This window comes from Phocoena sinus, chromosome 19 (genome assembly GCF_008692025.1).
Source record: "Phocoena sinus isolate mPhoSin1 chromosome 19, mPhoSin1.pri, whole genome shotgun sequence".
NCBI lineage: Eukaryota > Metazoa > Chordata > Mammalia > Artiodactyla > Phocoenidae > Phocoena > Phocoena sinus.
The window spans coordinates 8,382,197-8,397,263 of NC_045781.1; the positions used below are offsets into that span (position 1 = coordinate 8,382,197).

General features: G+C 49.6%; 1 protein-coding gene across 8 annotated transcripts in view; it reads left to right on the forward strand.

The window, feature by feature from the left end:
- The first annotated feature begins 306 nt into the window (after positions 1–306).
- ZC3H4 (zinc finger CCCH-type containing 4) overlaps positions 307–15,067 on the forward strand; it is a 42,891-nt gene continuing 28,130 nt past the window's right edge. For 2 of the 8 annotated variants that reach the window (XM_032613060.1, XM_032613061.1), the window contains exons 1-2: positions 308–723; positions 847–1,012. In XM_032613060.1, coding sequence (XP_032468951.1) covers positions 852–1,012 — 161 coding nt within the window. In that variant the 5' untranslated portion in view covers positions 308–723; positions 847–851. Of the gene's footprint in view, positions 724–846; positions 1,013–1,155; positions 1,272–2,424; positions 2,487–3,682; positions 3,792–11,865; positions 11,892–15,067 lie in introns of those variants that run through there. The other 6 variants (XM_032613067.1, XM_032613064.1, XM_032613063.1 and 3 more) reach the window with 6 other exon arrangements.

The following is a 15,067-nucleotide window of genomic DNA, read 5'->3' on the forward strand; positions in this document are numbered from 1 at the left end:
TCTTTTCGGATCACCTCAGTTCCTTGTTTTTTCCCAGTCCCGATTCGCTTCGGCTATTTCCGGCTCCCCGGGGCCTCCCATTCTTTCTCTGGCCCCACCCCCGTTAACAACTTCGGCTCTTTCCGCCTCTCGCGATCTTCAGCTCAGCTCCTTCCGGCTTTTTCCGCCTTGCCTCGGCCTCACTCTCTCCCTTCGGCTCTTTCCGCGGCCCTTCGGGAGAGCAGTCTGTGCCTCTCTCCTCCACGTGACGCCGCCTCCACCTCCCAGTTCCCCCTCCCACCTCGCCCTTCCTCCCGCCTCAGCCTCTTGGCACGTCCGGGCCCGAGCCGCCATTTTGTGTGAATTTCTGACTGCGGCGGGGGCCGGGAAGCCGGGGCACCAAGGGCCGGCAGACAGTCGGCCTGTCTCTGCGGACCGTTTCCTTTTACTAAATTACTTTTTTTTTTTTAATCGCCCTCGCTCGCTCTCCTCTTTTCCCTTTCCCCCTCGCTTGCTCCATCGCGCGCGGCCCGCGCTAATTACACCGAACCACCCACCAGTGTCCGTGTCCCCCGGGTCTCCCACTCCCGGGCCCGCAGCGGTGTGTGTGTGGGGGTGCTCTCGCCCCGATGAGGGCCCCGCGCCTGTGAGCGAGTGACCCCAGGGGCGGGCTGCGGAGAAAGCAGGCGCCGAGCGGCCCGCTGAGGCCTAGGCCGCGCGGCCTACGCGGAGGTCGGCGCAGAGGTGATTCCGAAACTGAAAAAATATATACGCATTACTATCAGGAGCCCTCCGAGCTGAAGTGTGCCCCTCCCGCCACGCCCAAGCAGTCCTTTTTCGTGCATTAACATCCCCTCCCCCCCAAAGGAACTATGGAGGCCGCGCCCGGGACCCCCCCGCCGCCGCCATCAGAGTCGCTGCCGCCGCCATCGCCGCCACCGCCATCAACGCCTTCGCCTCCTCCGTGTTCCCCCGACGCCTGCCTGGCCACCCCGCACCTCCTCCACCACCGCCTCCCGCTCCCTGACGACAGGTCAGGCCCCCGGCCCGGCCGGGGCGGCGTCCCCGGGGGGAGGTTGAGGAGGAGGAGGAAGGGGGGCGGCCGCCATATTGGGCCGGGCCGCGGAGGAGGAGGAGGAGGAGGAAGGGCGGGGTCGGTGGGTGTCTCTCGCTCGCTCGCTCTTTCTCACTTGCTTTCTCTCCCGGCCTCATGCGTTTCCCCCCCCTCGCGGCGCTCGCCCGCTCTCCCTCGCTCTCGCTCTGTCTTTTTTGGGCGCCATGCTGAGGGGAAGGTGAGGAGGCGCCCCCCGGACCCCCCGCGCCTGCCCTGGGGAGGGGGCGCCGGGGGCGGGGGGGCTTCGGAGGCCCACGGGGGTCCTGGCTGCCCGTGCTCCCGGAGCTGGCAGCCACGGGCCCGCCTGCCCGTCGCCTGGCTTCGGGGAAGGGAATGGGGGAGGGGCCCCCGGACCCTTTTGGGGGGGATGTCGAGCAACAGCCCCGCTCTTAGGGGTTTGGAGTCGGGGGGTGGCTCCCAGAACCCGGCAGTATCCTTTCTCCTGGGGGAGGTGTGCCCTGCCCTACTTGGAGAGGTACCCTAGCTTTTGTAGGAGGCAGGAAGTGGGGGTTCGTTAATTGCTTTCTCCATCCTTACGGGGGGTCCTTTCGGTGGGGGCCTCTTGTACTTTTTTTTTGGCGGGAGGTGTTTCCTAGCTATTCTCTAGGGGGCAAAATTGGGAGGATCTCTCGCCCCTTTGGAAGCCCCTGCCTCTTTTTGGGGAGAAGACCCTTCCCCATGCTTTCCTTAAAGGGAGGGGTCCTCCTGATTTTCGTAGGTAGGTGATGCGTTTATTGGCGGGGGTCGGGGGGGAAGCTGGTGAGGTTTGGTTTCCCTGCCTTGGAGAGGAGAGGAAGTTTGTCCCCTCTTTCTCGTGGGGTTCCCTCCTTTTTCGGGCTAAAATGGGGCGCCATCCCTTCCGGGAGAAAAACGAGGTTTCCTTGTGCTTTGGCAAGGGGTGAAAGGCAGCGCCCCCCTCCCCTTTATTAAGTACGAAATGGGCTCGCCCCATGCCCTTCTCTGGAGGGTGATAAAGGGGCCAGCCCGGCGCGTTTCAGCGAGAGGTTGGGGCCCCCATTTACCCTGCGTCAGCAGAAGGTTGGGGTGCAGGGTTCGCCCACTTTTTTGGTGGGGCAGGGGAAGAGGTGGCTAGAGAGTGGATTTGGAAATCGTAGAAGGGTTTCAGTCGGCAGGAAAGTGAGTCTTGGAGGGAGTGGGGGTGGGGAGGGGAAGAGAAGGCGCTGGACAGATGGCTGCCCCGTCGCAGCCCGGGGCTGGGGAGTCGCAGAGGACCCTCCCTTAGACAGGGGTCTTAGCTAGGGCTTCCCATGCCAGGCATCACGGCCTCTTCTCCCCACTCCCACCTCCCCTTTTCCCTTTCTCCTTCACAGACCATACTTTGCCTTTTAAAAGAAATGCCACCCACATTCAGAGACACAAGTGCAGCAGTTTGGTGAGCTTTTACAAATTTTTTTTTGTTTTGTTCTGTTTTGTTCTAATTAAATGTATCGTCCTGGGAATCGCAGCCCATCGCAGCCTGACTCCAGTTCAAGGAAATAAACAGATTAGCAAAGGTCTGTTCGCTAAGCCCACGTTGGGCTTTCGGGCCCCCTCTTGGGGGCAGGTGCATTACTCAAAGGTGCTTACACGCTTTATTCGACCTCTAAGGAGTTCTCTTATGTCAGAAGTGTATGTCTTACAATGGGTTGGGATGGTAAGTAGCCTCTTTTATTGAGTAATTCAATTATCTCCCTCTTTTTGTCCCTTTCCTGCCTGCCTTCCTCCTCGCCTTTAGACCAAAGTGATGCTTGAGAGCGTGAATTTATATGTTCAAATCAGGATTCTAACCCTGTTGAGCCCTTTTAGACTTGCACATCCTTTTCAATGTTTAATTTTTAAAATTTGATGTACACAGTTTTCTCAAAAAAGAAAGTGTATTACTGTAACATGACAAAAACCTCTGTAAAAGGCCCATATGTTTTCAAGCCCTTGGTGTCCCTCTTGCCATTTCAGTCCATTGCTTTGTCTCCAGCCTTCATCTTTGAAGAAAGTGGATACTTCAAGTCCATTTGTAGGAGACGAGGTTACTGAATTTGGTTTATGATGCTTGCGTGCAAGTTAAATGTTCTCCCTCCCCCTCTGCCCCAGCCGCCCCAAAAAGATTGTGGTTCAAGTAGATCCAATTTTCTCATTTGACTCCGATGTCTCTTATGGTGATGGACGTTTAAATTAAGCAAGTCATTTGTAAAGTACTGTTTAAGCACCAAATCTGTAAAGTGTGTCAAGCCTCAGTTTCCTCTCCCCGTCTCCACTGTTCCTTTGTTCGAAAGCACATGCCTGACCGTGAAAAGTCGATGCAAACGTGTTACACGCCCAACCATGGTGGAGAGAACACTTCCTCCGGCCCCCAGTCCCCCCTCTCCTACATGTACAAGGAAAAAACAGCAACAGAAATGACTTGCAGAACCAACCACTACTTCTGATGTGTTTTACAAGCATAAGTTCTTCGGTTAAAAGACAAAACACGTTGAAGTTCCATTTTCCCTCTTAACCACTTTTGGTCCCTGACATACTTTGTTAGAGAAAACTTTTTAACACACACCCTGTTCCCCTCCCAAGATCCTGTTTCCTTTTTTCCATTCTTAGGAGAAAAAAAATTCACCGACATTTAGATGAGGAAACATGTAAACTGCAATTCAGTGGGCCACTTGTTTTGTTCTTCCTCTCGGTATGTTCACAACTGCCGTGAAGATCTTAGGTATGTAAAATCATTTGTGGGAGGAAGAAGTGTCCACACAGTCCAGTATTCCTGCAAAACAATGTCTGAAGCACAAACTGAACACACTATCCAGTGCGCAGGGTCAGCCGAAAATGAATTGCATTTATTTGAAGTTTCCCATCCTTTGTAAAATTTCTCCTCCAGGAGCCAAATGCAGAAACTGGATGCTAACAGATGAACCTTCCAAGTGACAAGGGCTACTAAGTGGAGAAGGATGCTTTTTTAACTTTACTTTTAAAGTGAAATGTTAAGGAAATTGCATTTCTTTTATAAGTGAAAATTTTAGCAGTCATTAATGTTAAAATATTTCCTCAAGCACTTAAAAACGCTCAGGCATATCAACACAAGGGTTTATTGTTTTTTCCTTCTCAAAGGAATCTCATCCATCAAATCCAAGAAGCCCCAGTAATTATGTCAAAGTATTTCGGTAGTCTTTGTTTTTGAAATGTCACAGTACTACCTTTTCCTCCTCAAACTGATGTACCAGTATTAGTTAAATTTCATATTAATGGATGTTGCAAAAAAAAAGGGTGTCACTCAGAATCCCTGATTTAACAGCAGCTCTTATACACTTGTAATCTTTAAAATTTTTATGTTCTCTGGGGAGAGAGCTTTAATCTGAAAGCAAATAAAAATCTCCCAGTAGAAACAAAATTACCTGTGACCATGAAAACAGTTATTCTGGTCCTAAACCCCTTTATATTTTTTATTCCCCTCAAATTTGCTCTTCAAAAGAAAAAATTGTGATTCCGCAAAAGGGCTTTCTAAATTCATCATCTGTACTATCTCCCAGATAGGGTTTCGATTTGCTCTGAAGGTTTAAATTTTTGATTCTTAACAAGCCGGAGTTTTCTTAAAGTAGAGCTAGCTATTTTAGAAAACCACTAGTATGGCCACTAGTATGGCTTTGCCTCAGCCAGGAAGGCTGATCCCAAGGGAAAGTTGTTTTGCACCTGAAGAAATTAAGGCTTTCCCAGCTGTTGATGGGCAAGTTAGAGATGAATGGTTGCTTCTGAGTTTGTGATTTCCCCTCCAGTTGAATGTAGACAGTTTCATATCGGGCTGGTTCAGCTATTTGTTGTTGAGTAATGCCTCTACCTCCGCTCCTTTCTCTTAGATCTTTTCCCTTCCCTGATGTGCGAAAAATGGATGTCTCAGGGTTGCCTTACTTGTTCGCTTCTGTTACATTTTTGTGGTTATCAGCTTCCTAGAACCATCTTGTTGTGTAGGCCAGATCCAGTTATGATAAATAACCTCTATGGCCAAAATCACTAATGAAACTATTTCCAAGCCTCTGTGGGTAGCTTCAGGTCCAACCATATTCCAGAGAACCTAATTTTGGTCCCCGCAGACGATATTTTCTAGTACCAGAGTGACTGGTTCTGACCCAGCTTAGGAGGTTAGAAGAAAATAATTCAGAGCAAATAGGAAGTGAAGTGGCTGAGTTTCTAAATGAGCAAGGTGCTCACCTGTACCTTGGTAACATAACGACTGACATAATAGGAGAAAAAAAAGGATTGTTTCTGCGATTTCTGGCGGTTGGTATTTAATAAGCTGATTCCAAGGTCCGTAGGAGCAGTCTGCTCATTGGTGGAGGGAATCCTGTTAAATGGTTTGAGATCGGTTTCACAGTTGGAACCTAATGGAAAGAGTGGAAAAGCTGCCTGTTTGGGTGGCATCTAAAGTTCATTTGAGTAGGTTAAGGTAAACTGAGATTGTTTGGTATCATGGATTTGGCTTTCCAAATTTATCGGCTGAGTCTTTGCTGCAGGCCTCTTTTGCTTTTGATAGTTCATGAAGATGCAGTCTTGAAGACATTGTGCAAAGTTTTTTGCCTGGAGTTAGTAACAATATGAGGTTGTGAGAGCAGTTCTTCAAAATTTTTTTTTAAAATTTATTTATTTTTGGCTGCCTTGGGTCTTTGTTGCTGCACGTGGGCTTTCTTTAGTTGCGGTGAGCAGGGGCTACTCTTCGTTGCAGTACATGGGTTTCTCATTGCGGTGGCTTCTCTTGTTGCGGAGCATGGGCTCTAGGCCTGCAGGCTTCAGTAGTTGTGGCTCACGGGCTCTAGAGCACAGGCTCAGTAGTTGTGGCCCACGGGCTTAGTTGCTCCGCAGCATGTGAGATCTTACGGACTAGGGCTTGAACCCGTGTCCCCTGCGTTGGCAGACAGATTCTTAACCACTGAGCAACCAGGGAAGCCCATGAGGGCAGTTCTTAAAATACATTTCTGACCCGTAGTCAGTTGATGACCAAGATGAAGACATGGCCTCTTAGTTGGTGTAGATGTAGTTGCATCCTGCTTTGGGAATAATTTTTTTAGTAGTACATAGGTTATTTGCTCAGAGCATAGTTTGCTTCTGTTGGCCAAATTGCTCTGGGTAGAGGATCTTTCTTGGTTTTTTATTTTTGTTATTTTTCATCTGTGTGAACTGGTGGCTCAGCTCGCTATTTGTAAGGCAAGTGGTGACATCTTTTGAACGTTGGAGGTGGCAGCAGGATATGAAGGAACAGCGTGGGTTTGGAGGCAGATGAGATTGTGTTCAGTGTGCAGTGGCCACCGAGGATAAGGCCCTCCTCTCGGGGCATTGCGGTCAAATGGGCATATGCAGAACACCCACACAATGCCTGGCATTCAGAGAATCTTGGTTTCTTTATCTTCCTGCTGTCCCTACTAGAGAAAAACTCTAAATAGAATTTACAGTCTGGTGTATAAACAGAGGTAAGAATAACATCTGTGTTTGTGAAGGAAGTCAATTTATCTTTCACTTCTTGGGTTTCTGGTCAGCAGTTTAATTGCAAGGAGCTGATTGGGGTTTCAACTAAGTGGAAGCCATCTTAAGGCATTTCTTGCTGGCTCAGTGTCCTTATTATACGATGCTGCAACAGTCATGCTTTCTTGAGCTGCTGGCTACCTTCCCCTGCTCATCTTTTGCAATCAGAGTCTGAGTCAGGGCTACGGCCTTGGTAGGCCTCCTGAGACCAGGGAAGCCAGGGCTCTAGCACCTCACCCACTGCTAACCAGTCACGTCCCCTTAAGTAAGTCCTTTACCCTCACCAGAGTCCGAGAGAACACGGTCTGTCCCAGCTCCAAGATTCTCCCACCCCTTGGTGATTTGGCTGCGTCAGTTAAGGTTTTGTTCATTCAGCAGCCAGGCTTGTCTCGTGCTTTTCTTGGAGCCGAACAGTTTTCGGAGTGTTCAAGGAGCGCTTCTCTCCTCGGGACTTCATTTAGAGTTGGGCAGAAGTTGGTACTGCCTTTACCCGGCCTCATGTTACCTTCCTGTATCTGCCCTGCCTTCTGCCGCTTCTGGCCACAGTGAGGCATGGTTGCTGCTACTGCAGCTCCTGATACCCAGCTGTAGAATAGATGCCTTGAAAATGAATTGTAGGGGTAGGCTAGGTGGCTAGATCCCAGGAAGAGCCGTTAGAGAAACCTTGGCTCAGCAGCTTAGCTGAATTCCAGGCTGGATCCCTTGTCCCTGGTGAGTGATCCCAGAAAACCCTACACTTCAGAGCCATAAAGCTTAATAGAGCCTGGATGCTGCCTGCTCCCTCCACACCAGGCAGGCCCAGTTCTGTTAGAGAGATGGTGGGGAGTGGTGGCTGGCTGTGGACGTGGGTGTCAGGCAGACTGGATGTGCCGCAAGGGTTACTCATCTCTTAGGTCAGTCTCCTGGCCTTCCCAAAGGTGTGACCTCCTGGGCATTGTCATGTGAAGGTCAAAGATTACCTGCCCCAGGGGCCGTCTGAGTGCTTTTCATGCATTAGCTCACCTTAGTCCTGCTGAGAAACTGAAACAGAGGTGAAGTCACTTGTTGAAGGTCACAGGGCTGTTGGGTGTGGAGGCAGTTAGAACCCAGCCAGCCTGTACCCAGCCCTGAGGTCTATACCCAGCCCTGAGGTCTATACCCAGAGGCCGTCCTGGGTCTGGCACAATATCTCTCAAACTGCAGCATGCAGGCATTAGTGGGTCCATTTATTGATTTGCCTCCTGTATGTGGAAAACAAATGGAGGAGGGTAGAAAAAGCAGAGTACCGCAGAGGTTAAGTGTGGCTTTGTGAAAGTTTATAAGCTGAGTTTTATCGGAACATTCGTTTATCTTGTCTGCGGCTACTTTTGCGCTAAACAGCAGAGTTGACTAGGTGGGACAGAGACTGTGTGGCCCGCACGGCCTGAAGTGTTTTTTGCTGCCCTTGGCGCTGGTCTTGTGGGCCTAGTGCCTGGAGGGTGTACACAGCAGCCACCATCGTTTATCTTTGTTGTGGTGGTGGAGGTGTTGGGGGCAATGGGAGGGGACTTTAAAGTTGTCCCCAGAGAGGGGGGCTGTGCTACTACTGCCCCTCCATGACTTGTTGAGGTTCCATCATCCCTATGTTCCACTCCTTCCAGTGGATGTAGAGGCCCACACCTAGTCTTTTGAACCTTTAAATTGAAGGGATGTTCATTCATTAGAAGGAACTGAAGACCTCTTGAAGCCCAGTGAGGAAATGGATGGCAGCTAACACATCCCTTCTATGGCCCGACCCAAGGGAGCTGGGCCCAGACGTGAGTGTCACTTGGCTAAACCTCCACTGCAGGTGGCTTGGATTATTACCCTCATTTTCCTAACAGACACCAGGGCTTAGGTTTCCTTGGGATTCCAGGCCCTGCCATTGCACGGGGCACCAGAGCAGTCCCCGGAAGCACAGCCTTTCAGTGACAGAGGCAGCCCCTGGCTGCAGCCCTGAGGTGGCTGACTGGCAGCCACGCTCATCTGCTCAGTTGGTGCACCAGTCACATAGGGGCTCTTGTCATTTATCCTCTGGTCTATCAGGAAGCCCTCGATAAACACCTTGGTGAATGAGTTTGTGACCAAAGACAACCCCTCAGTGACCTATTTAGAGTTTTAAGTAATCCAGGTTGCTGCCTGGGAAATGGTCCAATGTCTTTGTTGATGAAATTGACAAAGAGGGTGTGGATGGCTGAGATTGATGCCTGTTTGTGTAGACCATATCCGAAGCACCCGCCCAGTCTATACCTGGCCCTGTGCTGGGCCCTTGGAAACTCAGGGATGAGTGCCAGCCTCTTTCTTCTCCACCCTCCAGGAGCCCACCGTTGACTGGAATATTTGTATACAGATAATTGCATATATGAACAAGAAATCTTTGCGTCCTAGGCCAGGTCTCTTTTAAGAGGAAAATGTTAATACTTTGCCTTGGCTGAATGGAACCAAATTGATTCCCCTGAAAAAATTATAAACAAGAAGTCTTAGTTCACAAGTTTCATGGTTCGATTTTCCTTTCTGGAATAATAAAAATCGTCTCTCTTTGGATGAGAACCAGCATCTTTCCAGCTTTAAGCAATCCAAAGCGTGGCTGGCCTGAGAAGGAGGTTAGGAAATTCTTCGTTGCTGCGAAGCAGATTTCAGAGGTTCATCTGACAGGAAAAACTTGGATCAGAGAGATGCCTCTATCAAGAACACGAGCTGTTTTCAGGGCGAGTGGGAGTAGGAGAATAGCTATTTGAGCAAAGAAAAGGACACTTGACTCAGAGGTTCGTCTAGCAAGCTGGGTTTTTCTTGGTCAGCTTGTTTTAAACTCTACAGAAATGTTCTGCCTAAGAGGTTTGTGTGCTTGGACGAACCCCAGTGTGGATGCCACACACTTGGGAGTGTAGCGATCCTTCTAGTGTTAGAGGACTTTGGAATTTTCCTCCCTTGGATTCATGTTGCTTTCTGTCCCTCTTGGGATAAGTCCTATTTGTTTTTTTGCTATAGGATTCCTTGGACCTTTGTAGGCACCTCTTTTTTTTTTTTTAAGACACTATTTATTTACTTATTTTGGCTGTGTTGGGTTTTCATTGCAGGGCATGGGCTGTCTCTAGTTGCGGGGAGCGGGGTTACTCTTCGTTGTGGTGCGCAGGCTTCTCACTGCGGTGGCTTCTCTTGTTGCAGAGCAGGTGCACAGGCTTCAGTAGTTGTGGCACGCAGGCTCAGTAGTTGTGGCTCGCGGGCTCTAGAGCGTAGGCTCAGTAGTTGTGGTGCACGGGCATAGTTGCTCCGCGGCATGTGGGATCTTCCCGGACCAGGGCTCAAACCTGTGTCCCCTGCATTGGCAGGCGGATTCTTAACCACTGCACCACCAGGGAAGTCCCTTCTGGGCACCTCTTATTCCCTAAACTATCCAGATGTCTTTGGGTCATATTTTTGAATGTCCCAATTCCATTCATTTGATGTTGGATGGCCTGGATTGGCTTTGTGTCTTTGCATGTTGATAGTTTTTACTCCTAAGCAGTTATTCTGGGCCAGGTTGGTGCTAAACACTTGATTTACATGGTCTCAGGGAATTCTTTCTAGGAGGATATATATCCATCCTGGAGGTTCCTTTACTGCCTTCACTTCACAATTGAAACAGGGCACAGAGTGTTTAAGGAGCTTGCCCAGTGTCTTAGTATCTTACTTTGGCATTTTTGCAGTACTGTTTCATTTAATCTGTTTTCTGTACCTGTGTCTTATTTTTTTCCAACTCAAGTATAAATTTCAGGGTGAGAGTTTTTTTGTTTGTTCGCCTGTTTAGTAAATTATTCTTTTTTGGATAATTTCTAATTGTCTCAAGGGTTGAGGTTAAGAGCTGGACCTGGAGTCAGAAAGTCCTGGACTCTGGTTCCAGTTCTGCTTCTTCCTGCTGTGACCCTGTGGGCATATTTCTTCCCATCTTTGAGCCTCAGTTTATTTGTCTATAAAATGGGGATACTAATGAATTGCTATTGCATACGTTTGTTAATGCATTTCAGTGACAGATGTGCAGAGGTGGAGAGCACAGCAGTGTGGTGCCTGGAATGGAAATTGCTGCTACAGGATGTTAGTAGTGAATATTTCCTATGGCTCTTGGATTTTATAAGACCCTGGGGTGCCCAGGAAGGTTTTGTAGTTGAGGAAACCACAGCAGAGATGTGAGGGCTGGTGGAGGCCCCCACCTTGAACTCCAGCTCTTTGCTAGGGAAATTAACTTTTTGAGGACCTTGATGAGCTCTCTTCACTTTACTGAGAGGTTGTCCCCACCCAGGGCATCTTTTTTATTTTTTAACTTTTTCTTAGGGAAATTTTCTAACATATTTAAGAGAAGTGAAAATAGTGTCATAGATTGCCTTATACCCATCACCAGTTTCAACATTTTGCAAATTTTGGTTCATCTCACTACCTCCCCCCATCCCCCTTGAGTATTTTAAAGCACATCCCAGACCTCATCTCATTTCACCCATACATTCTTCAGTATGAATCTTTAACTTAATTTTTTTTAACATAACCACAAAACCATAATCATGCCTAACAAAATTAACAATAATTACTTAGTATCTCAAATATCCAGTCCGGGTTCAGATTTCTCCAATTTCCCCCACATTGACTTCTGGCAGTAGGTGTGTTCATGTCAGGGTCCTGGCACTGGACAGGCTGTCTTGCTTCCGTTGAAGTGAGGGGTTCGGGCTGCGGCTTGGGCTTCTCCTGTGGTTGGTTTGTGCTTGCTGCTCGGGTGGTGTCTGTGATGTGGGCATGTTGCCATGGAAATGCTGTGATGTCACTGAGCCAGTTATGACCACACCTGAGAATGTTGAGGGGGAGGGAGACACAGTGCTTCTTTGCTCTTGATCTGTGGTTGATGAACCTGGGTAGTAATTACACCGAAAAACATGTGCAAGACCCAGGAAATTTCAAGAATTTCCTGCCTCTAAAAAATCCCTCAGTGAGGTTCCCCCCGTGGCTGCTTCACCACGGCCTAAATCGAGGGAAGTTCTCAGGGTCCTTCCTCAGGCATGAGCCCTGAGCCAGTTTTGTAAAGCAAAGGCTCCGTGCCTTCACTCCTAGTAAATGACTGTCCTGCAGGGTTGGATTTGGGGATCCTGGACTTCTGCATTTAGGCCTGTTGTTTAACATTTGAAGAGGCGGAGCCTCCTTGTAATTTTTGTAATCTTGTCCCTAATTAATGGGTCATTCAGAGCCTACCCAGGCAATTTGTTGAGAGTTTGGGCAGTTAATGATCATAACCCTGACCTTCACATTAACCTGGCCGCCTCTTGTCAAGGACTCTCATGATCTTGAGGTAACAGCCACTGCTCCCATGGGTTTTCATCTTTTTTGTTTCTTGCCTGTCTCTCCTCTTTCTCTCTCTTTTTTCTTTTGTAAATCAGGTAGACCCATAAACCCAGGCCCCTTTCAGCTTCCATCCAACTCTCCTCTAGAGGATTTCTGTGTTGCCAAACTTCATTTTTGTAAGGGACCTTTCTCCCTTTTTCCCGGGGCTCAGCTCTCGCTGTGCCTTTTCCTCCTGGTCAGCCACTTGGTTACTTTCTCATACCACCTAGATGAGAGCTGAGGAAGGGGAGATGTCGATTTGTCAGTTTCGTCAGCAGGGTTTATTTGCAGAGGATGGTGGCACAGACGGGCCAAGAAAAGTGAGAACTTGTTGGCCAGCAGTTGGCAGTGCCTGTAGCTTCTCCATAGAAGAAAATGCTTCCCAGTAAGCACTGCAGCTGGTTTAGGATTATCCATGTGGAGGTGTGCTCATGCTAGCTGGCTCTTAATACCAATAGCTATTACTTGTCTGGTACTTACTTTGTGCCTGCCCCCCATGTCCAGGGTTTTATCTGTGTTATGTCGTTTAACCCTCACAACCCCTTGAGGTAGGTACTACACTTATCCCGTTCTGCAGATGAGAAAACCGAGGCTCAGGTTACGTACCTAGGTTGAGTTCCTTGAGTTCCTTGGTCTGCAGAAGGAAGCAGGATGCCCAAATCTGTAGCCTGGTGGCTGGGCCCAGCCTCCTTGGAAGCATGATGTTTCTTTGCAGTACTGTTTTTGCCAAGCCCATGGTATGTGACGAACCTGACACACTTCTGTGCCCTGTGGAGTTGGCCCGTAGACATCCTTAGAATGGGCACCCTGATCTCTTCTTTGACCCAGAAGGAGGAGTTGGCCATCACCAGCTCTGCAAGTGGAAACTTAAATGCCCTGGATGCTTAGTCCAGGAGGCACAAGGCAGAACTGAGCCTCAGCAAGGCATTGGCCTTTTCCTGTTTCCTCCCGGGCATCCATTCCAGGTTGGTCGCCCAGCATGGTTGGTTTCTAGTTCCTGATGTCTCTGGCAGGCCAGCCCTGGTGCAGCCATCCCAGCACGATGCCAGTCCAGGCTCTGGGAATTAAGTGGTCTCTGCCCAGGCCGATGCTTCAGGGTTTCTCCTACATGCTTGTCTCAAGAAGGTTTGGCACGTCTAGATTGAAATGATTAGCGCAGTGGGGTTTCCCCCACTTTTCTTGGGGAATCATGTCACAGTCTATTCAGCATGCTCCCTCGGTATTTAATCCCACTCTGACATGAATTTTGCTGGCAGTCTGTTCAGTGGCACCACTTAACCCCGGTTGCTATTTTATGGAGGCAGCCTTTGTGCGGTTGTGTCAGTGGCCCACAGGATTCCTGCCTCTATCCCAGTTGGCTTGATTTTCTTTCTTTCTTTTTTTTCTTCTGGTAAACAGAGTCTGAAGAAAATAGGCCCTGTATTCATGCAGGACGTTTAGCTTGGAATCTCCAGCGTTATCAAGGGGAAACCCCCTCAGGTGACCAGAGGTGGGCCCAGGGCTCAGAAGAGTTGGAGAGCATGGTGGGCCAGATGGTGGTGAGGATGCGCAGTGGGCAGTCAAGTGTCACCATCCCCGCGTCCCCTCTGATATCCCATTCCCCTTCAGAAATCACCAGGGATTTTTTTTTTTTTTTTTTTTTGCGGTACGCAGGCCTCTCACCGTTGTGGCCTCTCCTGTTGCGGAGCACAGGCTCCGGATGCGCAGGCTCAGCGGCCATGGCTCACGGGCCCAGCCACTCGCGGCATGTGGAATCTTCCCGGGCTGGGGAATGAACCCGCGTCCCTTGCATCAGCAGGCGGACTCTCAACCACTGCGCCACCAGGGAAGCCCCTACCAGGGATTTTTTGATGCTGTTTATTTTGCAGCTGCTCCCAACTCCAGGGGAACAAAGTTTCAAGTATTCAGTACCCGGTTTGTAAAAAGTTGTAGATTCTCACTGAGCCCACATCTGCCTGGGGCTGTTAATACAGATAATGCAGAGAATTCCTCTTTGGCTAAATGTCTTTGAAGGGTGGTTTTGGATGCTGTACCTCCCTGCCTTTGGAATGAAAAGGCATTCTTCTGGAGCCATTCTTGAGGATGGTTGAAGCTCTTGGAGTTGCTTGTATGGTCTTTTGTTCCCCCCTCCCACGAGTGTTAGCAGTGATATGTAGCAGCAGGACAGGGATGGAGGCCTCAGCTGACCCTGGGCAAGACCTTTGCTGGCCGTGCCATGGCATCCTTGCCCGTGAACGTAGAGGTGGAGGAGTGTTTGTGGATGCCAGCCTCTCTGGCTCAGCTGCCCTGGCCCTGTATCACAGACACTGCCCTGTGGCCTGGGTTTCTTGTAATCTGTATCTTTTCCTGCAAGGACAATGCAAAACAGGAGGTGCTCAAGGACCCGGCACAGAGAAGATGCTCAGAAATGTTTGTGGCATCAAGTAGGCGGTCGATGAGTGGGCTCCCCCTTCCCTTTCCGTCCTCAGCAATTGAGGAAGAATGGCGAGCTTAGAGCCAGTTTCTGGCTTTTTCGTGTCCCCCTGTCTATCTGACCTCGACAGATTCTTTCACCTGCTATCCCTTTAAGTTCCTCCTGTTTGAAAATGAGGTGGTTGATGGTGCCCCACCGTCCCTTCCACTCTGACACGCCTCTTCTGGTTCCAGGAGGGTCTTTTGCCCTTTGCGATCTTGGGCCTTCTTCTCATCCGGGCTTCTGGGCCCCCAGGCATTTTCTGTCTTCCTGGGTTCCCTTCATCCCTGCCCTGGGATTCTGGCTACTTTCAGCTTTTTCCTTTCCAGACTAAAGTGTGGAGAGTGATGCTTTTGTTTAGCTTTTCTTCATAGACCCAACCCCCTTCCTCTCCGGTCTGTTGCTGGGCCTTCCCTAGTTCCATAGCCTCTGTCTAGTCTGTCTGTCCCTGTATTTCTCCTGAGGTGTGGTGACCTGGCCCGCCCAGCAGTGTTCCCAGCAGGGAACAGTCTATTCAGCGTGTTCGGCTCGGCTCGGTATGAAAAGGCCCAGGCGTCTCGGTATGAAGAGGCCCAGGCGTCGGCAGCAGCAGGTTTGCCCTGCCCATTAGTAACAGCTTCCCCCTGTTTGGTGAGCTTGCCAAAACCAGTTTCCCCAGTTAGGTGGCGCTTTTACTGCGGACAAGGCCATTC